Genomic DNA, 13,902 nt, shown 5'->3' with positions numbered 1-13,902 from the left:
ACGATCTAGAGTTAGCACAGAGCCCATAGGCTGAGGGCTCAGTCTCTTTCCTACCTCCCACCCCTTCAGACTCCTGTCACAGGTCCTGGGATACCCATGCTTACTGACCAACATAAATCAGGGGCTTCTACAAACCCCTCCTCAAGGCCTGCAATTTGCTAGAACCGCTCACAGAACTCAAGAAAGGGCTTTACTTTCAACTTCTGGTTCATTACAAAGGACACAGCAGAAACAGCCAGATGAAGACAGGCATAGGGCTGGGGCGGGGGCAGACCTCCCTGTCTCTCCCAGAGCGCCCCTCCCCCAGCACCTTGAGGCCTTCAACCAGGAAACTCTCTGACTCTTGTTCAAGAATGTTTGCGGCAGCTTACAGAATGAGGGAAAATATTTACAAATCATATAACTGATAAGGGGTTAATATCCAAAATATATAAAGAAACAACTCAATAGAGGGGGAAAAAAAACAAAAACCCACAGACTGGTTTGAAAGTGGGCTGAGGATTTGAATAGACATTTTCCTAAAGAAGACGTGCAGATGGCCAATGGGAACATGAAAAGGTACTCAGCATCCCTAATCATCAGGGGGATGCAAATCAAAACCACAGTGAGATGTCACCTCACACCCGTTAGAATGGCTTTTATCAAAAAGACAAGAAATTACGTGTGGTGAAGATACTGTTTTTTTGTTGTTGTTGAGGTTCCTCAAAAAATTAAAAACAGAACTACAATATGATCCAGGATTTTCATTTCTGGGTATTTATCCAAAGAAAATAAAAATGAATTCGGAAAGACATATGCACTGCCGTGTTCATTGCGGCATTATTTACAATAGCCAAAACATGGAAACACCCTAACTGTTCATTGATGAATGAACGGATAAAGAGAATGTGGTTTTGCCCGGCTGGCTTGACTCAGTGGTTGAGTGTTGACCTATGAACTAGGAGGTCACTGTTAGATTCCCAGTCAGAACACATGCCTGGGTTGTAGGCTCAATCCCCAGGGTGGGGTGTGCAAAAGGCAGCCAAACAGTGATTCTCTGTCATCATTGACATTTCTGTCTTTCTCTCCCTTTCCCTTCCTCTCTGAAATCAATAAAATATATTTAAAAAAGAAAATGTGGAGATATATATATATATATATATATATATATACACACACACACACACACACTGAATGGCCAGATTATTATGATCTCTGAACGCATAACAATCTGGCCACTCAGTGTACTTCTCTTGAGTACCTCATTTATTTGATATCAAATATACTATAATCATGCACCTGATCAGTTTTCCCCTTTGCACTGGCTGATAGAAAGCTCAGGGCAAATAGGTGGTTGATATCTAGCAAAAGTCTAGAATACTTTTGGTACCCATTTGAGATACAAATACACTGAGTGGCCAGATTATTATGCGTTCAGAGATCACAATAATCAGGCCACTCAGTGTGTGTGTGTGTGTGTGTGTGTGTGTGTGTAGTGTAATATTATAATATTATTCAAACATAAAAAAGAAGGAAACCTTGCCATTTTGAATAACATGGATGGACCTTGAGGGCATTATGCTAAATGAAATAAGTCAGAGAAAGACAAATACCATATGCTCTCACTTATATAAGGAATCTAGAAAAAACAAAAACAAAACAAACTCATAAATACAGACAATAGAGTTTTGGTTGCCAGAGGCTGGGCCTGGGGCAGGGGTTGGCTGTAGGAGGAGTGGGTGGAGAGACAAAAGGTATGAACTTACAGTTAAAATAAGTGTTGTACAGCATGTAATGTTAGAACATGGACACTGTAGTTAATATGACTGTGTTGCATATTTGGAAGTTGCTAAGAGAGTACATCTTAAAAGTTCTCATCACAAGAAAAAAATCCTGTAACTATATGTGGTGACAGATGTGAATTAGATTTTTGTGGTGATCATTTCACAATATATACAAATATCAAATCATTATGTTGTGCACCTAAAACTAATATAGTGTTTTTATGTCAATTATAACTCAAACTTTTTTTGTAGAGCTCAATCTCCAGGCCCCTCCTCTCCTAGGAGGCCAGTGGGCAGGGCTGAAAGTTCTAACCCTAATCACTCAGTCTTTCTGATGACCAGCCACGTCCTGATGGAACCCAGGGGCCCAACCCTAAGTCACCTTGTTAGCATAAACTCAGGTGTGATGGAAAGGGGCTCTTTATTAATAACAAAAGACATCTGTAGGACTTGGGAAATTCCAGGGTTTTTAGGAGCTCTGTGCCAGGAACTGAGGACAAAGACCAAACCTACTTTTAATGCTGCCACACCTTCCCGCTCCTCTGATGCCCTAGCTCTGCCATAAAGGTGTTTCCTGCCAGGGTCCTGTGCAGGACAAGGCTGCCATTCGCAACCATGGCTGTGTGCTTTCTCCTTTGACTCATGAAGTAAAAGTTCTTCCCATCCTGTGATGGGCCTAAGTAGGTCAGGTGTCATCTCAGGAGATGACAAGGTGATTAGTGAAAGGCCAGGTTCACCATCTAACTGGGAAGGGGGATGGTATTACAACAATGGGCTTCCATTAGCTGGAGCCCACCCCGGAGCTGAGAGTGGGCTCAGCTCCTCCTGAATCTCAGTGGGGGAGGAGGCAGGGCACCTGAACGCTGTCCAGTTCTGTTCAGTGGGGAGGAAAGGGTGAAGGGGATCCAGGCAAGCCCCCAGCAGTGCCCTCTGGGAGAAGCAAACGCATAAAAAGGTTGCCACCCTTAACTACCTCCTCGGCTTGACTCTCAAACCTTTACATGCTTCTCCCAACCCCCTCTTAGTAAGAGTTTTGCACGTGTTGGAGTCCACCTTTTGTCTTTAGGTTCTGCAGGAGGGACCAAAGGACCCTGGGAGTCTGTTCAACTGTCCTCAGGCAGCTTACTGCTGATGCTCAGTGGGAACTGCTCTGTAAATGAAGGCCTGAAACCCCATCGGCCACAATTTCTCCACGTACACAATCAGGGCCAGAGGTTCCCCTGTTGGAGTTCTTTGCCCTTAGGGCTCCTGCCCATATATTTTTGTTTTTATCCACACATTAATACATATAGAAAAATGCATATAGTATATACTTGGCTTAATATATTTTCACAAACTTAACACACCCAGGTGGGGGCAGCATCAAGATCGATAGAGCATGATCATCCTAGAACCCTCTTTCTGTCCTTCTTTGTTATTCCCAAGGACTACCATGCAAACTTCTCCTTCTGACACCCTAGCTCTGCCTATTTTAAACTTTATATAAATTGAATTATACTGTACATACTCGTTGGGGTCTCATTTCTCTTCTCAGCATTATGACTCATCCATACTATAGCATATAGTTGGAGTTTGTTCATTCTCATTTCTGCATAGTATTCTCCACCAATCTATTTTTTTTTTTAATTTTATCTATTGAGTTTTGAGAGAGAGAGGGGAAAGGAGAGAGAAAAAGAGAAACATCGATTTGTTGCCTCACTTATTTATGCATTCATTGGTTGATTCTTTTTTTTAAAGTATATTTTATTGATTTTTTTTTACAGAGAGGAAGAGAGGGATAGAGAGTTAGAAACATCGATGAGAAAGAATCATCGATCAGCTGCCTCTTACACACCCCCTACTGGGGATGTGCCCGCAACTAAGGTACATGCCCTTGACTGGAATCGAATCTGGGACCTTTCAGTCCGCAGGCTGACACTCTATCCACTGAGCCAAACCGGTTTCCGCCATTGGTTGATTCTTGTATGTGCCCTGACCGGAGATCGAACCTGCAACCTTGGTGCATCAGGACATCACTCTTAACCAACTGAGCTACTCAGCCAGGGCCATCCAGTGACCTATTTTTAAGACATAAAGAAGCTTAATGAATATGGAATAGTTCCTTATTAATTAATATTATTCAGCAGGACAAGTAAATGTTTGTGCCAAATTTCTTTGCTTTTGCTTCTAATGATAGCAACTAACCAGTGTGTTAACTCTAGTTATTGCATAACCTGTGTACTACGTATAAAAACTAGGAAAATGAATGAATTCCTATACAGTGCATGCCATCTGTTTAGGAGAGAAATCATTCAAAATGGGAATCATACAGAAAATGAAAAACAGAGGTGCATCATGGTGGAAATATCAGGGTCCTTATTGATCAATCGATTGATTGACTCATCAATTATACATCTGGTGCCACTTACATGCCTGGGTCTCTCCTTCCTCTTAACCAATAGGTTTGATCTTAATGAGTAAGGATGAAAAAAACTTTAGATATATTTTCTAGCAATTTCTAAACTAAATGAATATAAGGAGTTTCTTTAAAGAATTTTTAAGCAACATTCTTGTTCTCACAAGCAAAAAAAACCCCAGAACTCTCTCTTTAACATCTCTCTCTCACAGCTAACCACTAGTGATCGATACCCCAGAATGCATCCTCCTCGACCTCTGCATGCAAATCATATAGCTATACACATACATTTTTAATGATATTATTTTGTATCTGTCCTTTCACAGTTTTCATTTTTTAAAAATAGACTTTATTGTGTAGAGCAGTTTTAGGTTCACAGCAAAATCAAAAAGATAGTTCAGTAAGTTCCCAAATACCCTCTGTCTTCACACAACTCCCCAATTCAGGACATCCCACTCCAGAGTAGTAGTTTTGTACAACGGATGAGCCTACATCGACACGTCATAATGGCCCAAGTTCACAGTGTACATTAAGGTTCAGTCTTGGTGTATATTCTGTGGGTTTGGGATATGTTTCCACCATTATAGTATCATACAGAGTATTTTCACTGCTCCGAAAACCCTGTGTTCCTCCTATGCATCCCTTCCAACTCCTAACCCCTAGCAACCACTGATGTTTTCACTATCTCCATGGTTTTACCTTTTCTAGAATGCCATATAGTTGGAATCATACTGTATGTGGCCTTTTTAAGTTACCTTATTCCACTTACTAATAACTTTCATTTTTTATTTTACAATATGTTGAGCATGTGTTTCCATGTCAATAAATATTTTTCCAAAGCACTGTGAGTTGCTGCCTAGTATTTCATTGTTATACTATCTGTTAAGTTCTCTCCTATTTTCAAGGTTTACACTGTTTTCTGTTGGTTTTTTTTTTTTTTTGCTACTAAGAATAGTGTTGGAAAAGACAACCTGGTGGGTAAATCTTTACACATAACATAATTATGTCCTTAGGATATTCCTAGGCTGGGGATTGCTCCTGATAGGTTTTGCTCATTTGATATATGTTACCAAATTGCCCTCCAGAAAGGATAGACCAATTTCTATTCTAATGAGTAGGTCATGGAGGGTATTTCCCCCACACACTCTTGCCAACACTGAATATGTATTTTTAATCTTTGCCAACTTAGTAGAGGACAAATGATATTTATTTGTTTTAATTTTTACTTGAGTATTAAAGTTTTATGATTTTCTATAAAGCATATTGGCTATTTGTCTTCTTTTGCAAATTTCTTTTTCATTCCCCCCCTCCCCATTTTTTCTATTGGGATAAGTATCTTTAAAAAAGATACTCAAATACTGTTGTGAAGGCCCTCTTTTAATGTCAAAAATTTTCATCAGTGTGCCCACCTGATGTCTGTTAAATTTTTTAAATCCTATGTAATAAAAGGCTAATATGTAAATTGACCAAAAGGTGGAACCACCGGTCGCTTTGACATGCACTGGCCACCATCAGTGTGCTCCCACAGGGGGAAGCACCACTCAGCCAGAAGCCAGGTTCATGGCTGGCGAGCACAGTGGTGGTGTCAGGAGCCTCTCCAGCCTCTGTGACAGGTGGACATCCCCCAAGGAGTCCTGGACTGTGAGAGGGCACAGGCCAGGCTGAGGGACCCCCGCCTCCTCTGCCAATGCATGAATGTCATGCACCAGGCCTCTAGTAATAAATAAAATGATTGATAATAAGAACTTTTATAAGTCTTCTAGTACTAGTATATTATCTTAATATATGACAGGCATTATGCTACATAAAACAGCCCTATGAGATAGGTTCTTATAATGGTCCCATTGGACAGATGGGGAAACCAAGTCACTGTGCAGGAGTGCTTAATTAATTTTCTCAAGGTTGCATAGCTTGTGAGTGGCCATCCTGGTGTTGGTTGAGTAACAAAACACATGGTGACCTAGAGCTTCTATGAATTCCGTAACACTCAAAAAACATATTTTTAAAAGTATTATTTAGATATTAGAGAGGAAGGGAGAGGGAGAGATAGAAACATCAATGATGAGAGAGAATCATTGATTGGCTGCCTCCTGCACGTCCCACACTGGGGATTGAGCCCGAAACAGGGCATGTGCCCTAATCGGGAATCAAACCATGACCTCCTGGTTCATAGGTCAATGCTCAAACTGAGCTACACAGGCCTGGTTCAGTAACACTTTTTAATAATTTAATCTTTTCTTCATCACAAAAGTATCTACATATACTTGCAAATTTATCTTATATATAAGTTTAAGTCAGTTTTTTTTTTTCTTTCTATTTAACAACTCCTTGTAACAATCACATGCTCTCCCCGCATTACTCCCATGATTTACTGTCAAGAACCACGTTGGACCTTATATCTTTCAGGAAGGGGAACTGAGGCTCAGGGCAAGGCAAGACCTTGCTCTGGGCCACTTAAAGAGTTTATGGAACAGCCAGCACTGACACCTCACGCTCAGGACACCCAGCCCAGGTCCGTGTGTGACTTGGCCAGGCCCCTAATCTATTCCTTTGTTATCAGAGGGCACAAACAGAGGATGCTGCGGTGGTACCAGAACAGACCTGCCAGAGTCTCATATTGCCAGCCTCCAGGGAAACCAAGTGGGCACAGACTCCCAGTCCTCTGGCCACACTGGCTGCTGGGCATTCCAGGACCCTGGCACGCTGCCAAGGTGAAAACAGAGCTGCAGGCTCCTGAGCCACATTCGGCCCCCTCCTCTTGGTTTGCATCTCATTGCTGGGTTTGCAACATGCCTAATCTCTGCATGTCCAGACTCAGAGGAGCCAGCTAGAGGGAGCATTGCCAGCAGCTTGGAGTCCTCCATGAGGCCCACCCACCACCCCTCCCCCAAGTCCCTCACTGGTCAAGCAGGGTCAGAGCAGCCTGCAGAAATGGTTTCTGGAGCTTCACCTGCTCAGGCCTTACAGTGCCTGCCGAGATAGACTCAGTGAAGTCCATATTCTCTCTCTTCCTAAATGGAAGTTCATTTGATCCTCCCACATCCCATTTCCCTCCTCCCCTCCCCCCCTCCCCAGTCCCTATGGCCTTCCTTACAGACACAGAAAGGAGTTATAATGCACATCAGTCATGCAAATGAGGCTTGATCCTGGTTCTCTAGGCAACTGGAGTCCTCTAAGAATGGAGAGACTTAATTGTTCAGACAGTCAGTAAGTGGGTGTCAAATGAGTACTAAGCAACCCATCATGTTTTCCCTTTTTGCTTTGGCTACTAGGAGGCTCAGAGCTGACTGACAAGCTAGGTCAATATCTCAAAACAGATTCTTGGTATAATTGGCATCACTCTAATATGTGTTAGTGTTTTAAATCATCACGATTCTTTTATGTGATGGTGGGCTGTAAAGGAGAAATAAGACATGAAAGGAAGTGGCCTGTAGACCTCCCTACTTGGAGACACAAATGAATGCTTTCCTCAGAAGGGAATGGTTTTCCCAGGACCATGCAAGACTTAGAAAAATGTCTGTGTGCCTTGTGTCTTCTCTGTCTTCCTTTCTCTTCCCACCTATTGTACTTGTTTCTCTCCACTTTCCTCTTTTGTCCTTCCCCTCCATCTTTTATTCTCTTGCTATCACCTACTTATCTGTCTCTTCCCTTCCTTCCTTTATAGTCTCTCTTCTACTCCAAACCTTGGGTCCTCTCTCCTGTTCCTGCCCATCCCCTTACCTCTGGGCAGCTGGATTAATGCTAACATTCCATACAAACCCAGAGCACTTGGCCTTGACCCTGCCTTTATCTCGTTTATTCCTCGTGGGGATAACCTGGCAATTATGGTCATTTCCTTTATACCAGGAAGACACCAAAGCCTAGAGAGAGTAAGGTATGTGCCCTCGGCCACAGAGATTATGCTTATCAAAATCAGGCTCTCGGTCTCCTGAGTCTCATTCCATCACACTCTCCACTGCACCTCACTGCCTCTGGATGCCAGCATCACCCACATGGCCTGGCAGAGAAGATTCAAAACATGACCTTGAGAGGGGGTGCTTCCTTCAAGTTTATGCCCTAGCACTTGGCTTATCTCTGGCTAGTTCTGCCCTGGTGCCAGGCACTTCAGTGGTGGGCAAAGAGCCTGCCCTGCACCCTGTCCTTGGGGAGCTTATAATCTCTTATGAGAAACAGATACTAATCAATCAGGCTAATGAAAGACCATTCTAAGTGTGACAAGTGCCATGAGGAAAGGCAGATGAGGCTGGAGAGGGTATTGGGTGTGTGTGTGATGGGGAGGGGATGGGAAGGCAGGGCAGTGAGAGCTGAAGGATGGGGTCGGAGTTTCCAGGCGCGTGCAGGTGGAGGTCACAGCAAGTCCACAGGCTCCATGGCTGGGTGGAGCATGGCACACAGGTGGGGCTGGTGGGGGGCAGCAGGGCCTAAGCAGGGGAGCCCAATGCAAGTGGTCCTGAGCAGTCTGTTTCTAATACAGTGCCAGCGTGTGCAAGTGGTCGGCTTAAAAAAAAGAGCAAATCCAACCCAGGGGAGAGAATTCAGAGTCCTCCCCCCTCCCCTTTAGGATGTTCCTCTTGCCCACCTTCCTGCTCAGCTTTCTTCCGTGGAATTGCACAGCTCCTTTCAAACCCACCTCGGTCTGATACGGAAATGTCTGTGACAGAATCTAATACTTGCCACATTTTCCAGATGAGGAAATCCGTGCAGAGGTTAGATAACTTGCTGTCTTAGCTCAGCTGCCATAACAAAACGCCACAGGCTGGGTGGCTTAAACGAGACATTTCGTTCTCACAGTTCTGCAGGCCGGGAAGTCCAAAAGAAAGGTGCTGACTAATTGGGTGAACTTTCTTCCTCCTGGTTTGCAGATGGCTACCTGTCCACTGTCCTCACCTGCTGGAGAGAGCTAGCTCTGGGGTCTCCTCATTTTATAAGGGCACCAGCCCTATTGGAGTAGGGCCCCTCACTTATGACGTCATTTAATCAGAATCCCTTCCAGGCAGATTGGGCCTGCCTGCGTCAACATGTACATTGGGAGGGGTGACATCCAGTCCATAGCACCTGCCCAGGGGCACACAGCTAGCCAGTGGGATTTGAACCCAGGCTTCTCACTACCAGAGGAATGGCCTCAGGTGGCTTGTGCTGTGAACGTTGCCATCCAAGAGAGAGCGCTCCCCTGGGCAGGGTGTTCGTGACCCCTTCCCAATCCACTGGGTCTGGTTCCCGCCTGGCAGCTGGACATGTGGGCTGAGGCCTGAACGCACCCCAGGAGATCCAGGTGGAGGGTATGGCATGGAGGAAAACCCGGCCCGAAACCTCACGCTTGCGTTTGGGGGTTCTGTTTCCAATGTACTCCGAGGGGGCCCCCAGGCTCCAGTCCAGACTGCACCCACAGTGGACTGCTTGCCCGTGGGCAAGCCTCTTGACACCTTCCTGCCCTAGGTTCCTGCCTCTTAGAGGTGGCTGGGGTTCACCCATGGGCAATGAGGCCGGCCTAGCACCTAGCGAGCGTGGAGCCGCTGGCGGGAGGGAGGCAGGTGAGCTTGCAGACGCGGGGGGTGGGGGGGGGGGGGCGGCACCCTGGGCCGCACAGGTGGGGAAGGGGGCTTGTGTGCGGGGCGCCACCCTTGGGTGGCCGTGGCCGCTGCGGGGGCGCTGGAGGCGGCTCTGCAGTCCCTGTGGGTCAGCGGCGGAGGCCTGCAGACCAGCTCCTCCACCCGCAGGCCACGGGGCCCAGCCTCCCCGCGCTATCACCCGCACCAGGCGCCCGCCCGCCGCGCCCCCCAATCCCCCCCTCCCCGGGGCCCGCGTGGGGGCCGAGCCCTCGGGAGGGGCTGGAATTCCTCCCAGCAGCGCCCCCCCACCCCGCCCCTCCCAGGCGCTCGCTTCCTCCCGCTCCCCGCGCGCCCCCCTCCCGGCCGCCAGCCAACTGCGTGCCCCCAGGGCCGGCAAGAAGCCACATGCCCCCGCAAGGAATGCCGGGCCTGGCGGGCGGGGGGCGGGCGTTGGGCTGGGCCGGGCCGGGGAGGCAGGGAGCGCCCCACCGGGAAGGTTGGTGAGAGTGCAGGAGCCAGCCCGCGCCCTCCCTCCCCGGCCCCCCGCGCCGCCCCCGGGGCCGGTCCGTGCGCGGCCCCCCTGCCGGACCGCGACCCATCGTCACACTTTCCCCGCCGCCGACACGCGGCCGGGGCGACCCGCGAGCTCCGGGGGCAGCGGCGGGGCAGGTCGGCCCCGCTGGGGCTGCCCCCGCCCCCCTCCGCGCGCCCCCAGCCCTCGCCGCCTCCTCAGAGGAGGGGGCAGGCCGTCCCGTTTCCCCACACCCCTCTCCGCCGCCGCTGGCTTTGGGGCCCCCGGTGGGGAGCAGGGGGCTGATTAGCCGAGGAGCAGGGGTGTGGCCAGCGGGGCCCTGAGTAGTGAGTCACACACGGTGCTCGCCCAGTCCCGGGGCCAGCGCGGTCCCAGCCCGAGCTGCGCGCTGCTGCGCTGACCTGGAGAGTCACCCTGGCTTGGCATGAGGATCCCGGGGTGCTGAGGGAGGAGGGGCTGGAGCCCGGCGCTGTGGTGGAAGAGGGCGGTAAGCAGCAACTGGGGAGACTCCCCTGGAGATCGCAGGGTGGAGCTTTGGAGTCAGGGCCAGCCCACACGGGGACCCCCACACCCCACCTGTACCTGCTCCGAGCTGGCAAAGCGGGCCTGGCTTCATTCTCTGCCAGCCCCAGGGCTAGGGGCTTGTCTGGAGGCAACGGGGGCCCATTTCACCAACCTGGCCCCCGCTGGACTTGATTTGATCCCTCCTCAGCTCCCAGCTGCAGAGTTTTGTTCAGAGGCTCCTGCGGGGTCCTCAGACCCTTTTCCCTTTGATTTTTGGGGTCCAGGCTGTGCTATCCAGCCCGGTTTCCTGGCCTGAGCTGCCCCTGGCCCCTGACCCCATGGGGCTGGTGGCTCCAGTCGTCCCCAGGACCAGCCCTGGATAGAAATGGCATTTCCTCTTGGCCAGGCTACAGCTGTTTTTGTTGTCTGTGTTCTCAAGAGCTTCCTCTGGGGATGGCAGGGAGGGTAACCAGATTCCCCGGGACCCCCGATTGCCCTCTCCACCGCTCACCCCTCTTCCCCTGTCTCTTTGATCCCTTTCCTGCGCTGGTCCCGCCTTCCCATCCCCAGAACAGAATGACTGAGAACATGAAGGAGTGTTTGGCGCAGACCAAGGCAGCTGTGGGGGACATGGTGACCGTGGTGAAGACAGAAGTCTGCTCACCTCTCCGTGACCAGGAGTATGGCCAGCCCTGGTGAGGCGCCTGGTGGGGACAGGAGAGGGAGAAGGGGGGGATCCCTGGCTGGGTGGATCGGGTTGGTGGGAGACCCTACGGAGAGTTCCCATTCCCTGCCCACGTTCCTTACGCTGCTCCATGCAGCTCTTAGGACCCGAGGTGAGCACAGGCTTTAGAGAAAACCAATCAGTGGCCAAGAAGGCCTGGGCCCAGGTCTCAGGACACCTCCCTCTCCACCTTTGTACTGACCCCTGCACAGGCAGGCTCCTCCTTCTGCCCAGTCCCTGTGGCCTCTGGACCAGGTCTCTCGGCTTCTCTGACCGTCGCCCTCTCCCTCTCCGATGGCTTCTTTGCTTTCTTTAATGGCCCGTGTCCCGGACAGTTCTAGGAGACCAGACCCCTCGGCCATGGAAGTGGAGCCCAAGAGACTGAAGGGGAAGCGTGACCTCATCGTGCCCAAAAGTTTCCAGCAAGTGGACTTCTGGTGTAAGTGGAGCTTGGGGCTATTTCCTGGGCTTCTCCTCCCTTCACCCCGAACCCCTGACCCCGTCTCCCTCAGGGAATTAGCAGGGCTATAATCCTAATGATAGGCCCTCATCTCTTATGCACCAGACGCAGGTTCATGCCTCAGTTAATCCGCCCCATTAGCCTTTGAGATGGTTTTCATTGGTCCCATTTTCCAGGTCAGGAGACTGAGGCATTTTCCAGGTCCCACAGCCCACAGAAGCACAGTTGCATTCAAACCCAGAGCGATCTGATTCCGGAGCATGCTCTTTCTTCCACTTTTTCAAGCTTGAAACAAAGGCAGTTACTGGCTTCCTTGTTGGCAGGCATGTCCTTGAGCCCCCAGGGAAGAGACTGGGTTATTGCTACTGAAGACTCGGGGCCCGTCGCTGGCTGGGGTGGGGCCAGGGCTGGACTCGGGAGTGCCAGGCAGTGCTTTCCATTGCCCTTGCTGGTCTCGGGGTGGGCTTCCCATCAGCCCTTCAGCCTCCTGCATGGGGGCCCTACCTCCCCAACAACCGAATTCCTCCTCTTTCTCTCCCTCCAGTCTGCGAGTCCTGTCAGGAGTACTTCGTGGATGAATGCCCGAAACATGGCCCCCCGGTGTTTGTGTCTGACACGCCGGTGCCAGTGGGCCTCCCAGACCGGGCCGCGCTCACCATCCCACAGGGCATGGAGGTGGTCAAGGTCGCCAATGGGGAGAATGACGTGCGGTGCATAAATGAGGTTATCCCCAAAGGCCACATCTTCGGCCCTTACGAGGGACAGATCTCCACCCAAGACAAATCGGCTGGCTTCTTCTCTTGGCTGGTGAGTGTCCCCTGGGCAGTGCCATGGGAGAGGGTGCCAAGGAACATGAAAGGGAACCAGCAGGGAGAGCCGTCTGCTGGCCCGGCCTGGCTCCAGAGCGTTTTGCCATCATTCCCGGAGTGGTGGTCTTGCTGTCCCCTCGTGCTAGCTAAGTGGCTGCCACCCTTGGTGGCTGAGGTCCATGCCGAGGAGCTCAGCTGGCCATAGTCAGCAGAATGCGTGGTGGAGCGATTTCCCTGTGAATCCTCCTCGTGGGTGTCTGGTGGGCCATTCGGTGGCATTTACGAAAGGTTTGTGCACGCCCTCCTCTGGAGCTGGGGACTTGGAGCTGGGGACTGTGGGGATGCAAAGCATGACATTCAGCTAAAAAAAGCAGTAATGCTAGGTGTTGGGCTGGTTGCTGGAGGTAAAGCCTTCTAGAAGACAGACAGGATCCCTGCCTCCAGGGAGCAGGGAGAGCAGGCATTGAACAAGTACTTGCATATGCGATCGTTGCTACTGAAGGGGGCAGCGGGAAGCAGCAGTGTCCACAGTGTTCTGGGATTTGGGCCCTGGAGCCCAAGTTCATTATGTCACCTAGCGTCGCTCTTTACTATCTACTCGACGTTGGACGAGTCATTTAACTCTTTGTGCCTGTTCGTAACAGGATGATCGTAGTTGATGGTGAAGATTAAATGAGTCAAAACTGTAAAGTTCTTAGGGTTATGCTTGCCCTTAGTAAGTACTCAGAGAATATCAGCTGTTATTATTATTGCTCGCCTATACACGGGGTTTGGGCAAGACTTTCTTTAGCCTGAGATTGGAAGAGTGAAGAGCAGTAATAGAAGGGGATGGAAAAATGCTCCCCGGAGACAGAACAGCTGAGAGAGTCATTCCATGAAGTCCTGTGCGGCAGCAGCGAGGAGCCTGGGAGGCAGCATGGCGAGCAAAGGGAGCCGAGGCCAGAGTAGCTCATGTGTAGAGTATGGGCCTATGCCCTGGAGGGTCACATGTTTAATTCCTGGTCAAGGACATGTACCTTGGTTGCAGGTCTAGTCCCCACCCCCAGGTCTGTCGGGTATGTGTGGTATGGAAGGCAACCGTTGATGTGTTTTTCTCGCAGTGATGTCTCTCTCTCTCTCCCTCCCCACCTTCTACTCTCACTAAAAATCAATGAAAAAATATCCTT

The 13,902-nt window shown here is 49.8% G+C and overlaps 1 protein-coding gene across 6 annotated transcripts in view; it reads left to right on the top strand.

Annotated features, from left to right (window-relative positions):
- Positions 1 to 13,902, top strand: part of PRDM11 (PR/SET domain 11) — an 82,152-nt gene that overhangs the window by 25,505 nt on the left and 42,745 nt on the right. For 3 of the 6 annotated variants that reach the window (XM_084894491.1, XM_084894487.1, XM_084894493.1), the window contains exons 2-4: positions 11,314 to 11,438; positions 11,803 to 11,906; positions 12,472 to 12,734. In XM_084894491.1, coding sequence (XP_084750617.1) covers positions 11,320 to 11,438; positions 11,803 to 11,906; positions 12,472 to 12,734 — 486 coding nt within the window. In that variant the 5' untranslated portion in view covers positions 11,314 to 11,319. Of the gene's footprint in view, positions 1 to 10,172; positions 10,204 to 10,564; positions 10,727 to 11,313; positions 11,439 to 11,802; positions 11,907 to 12,471; positions 12,735 to 13,902 lie in introns of those variants that run through there. The other 3 variants (XM_084894489.1, XM_084894488.1, XM_084894490.1) reach the window with 3 other exon arrangements.

The sequence above is a fragment of the Pipistrellus hanaki genome (genome assembly GCF_964339955.1).
Source record: "Pipistrellus hanaki genome assembly, chromosome: 9".
In the NCBI taxonomy this organism is placed as follows: domain Eukaryota; kingdom Metazoa; phylum Chordata; class Mammalia; order Chiroptera; family Vespertilionidae; genus Pipistrellus; species Pipistrellus hanaki.
The sequence above is the reverse complement of the archived record's forward strand: the minus strand, read 5'-3'. Positions and strand labels throughout refer to the sequence as shown.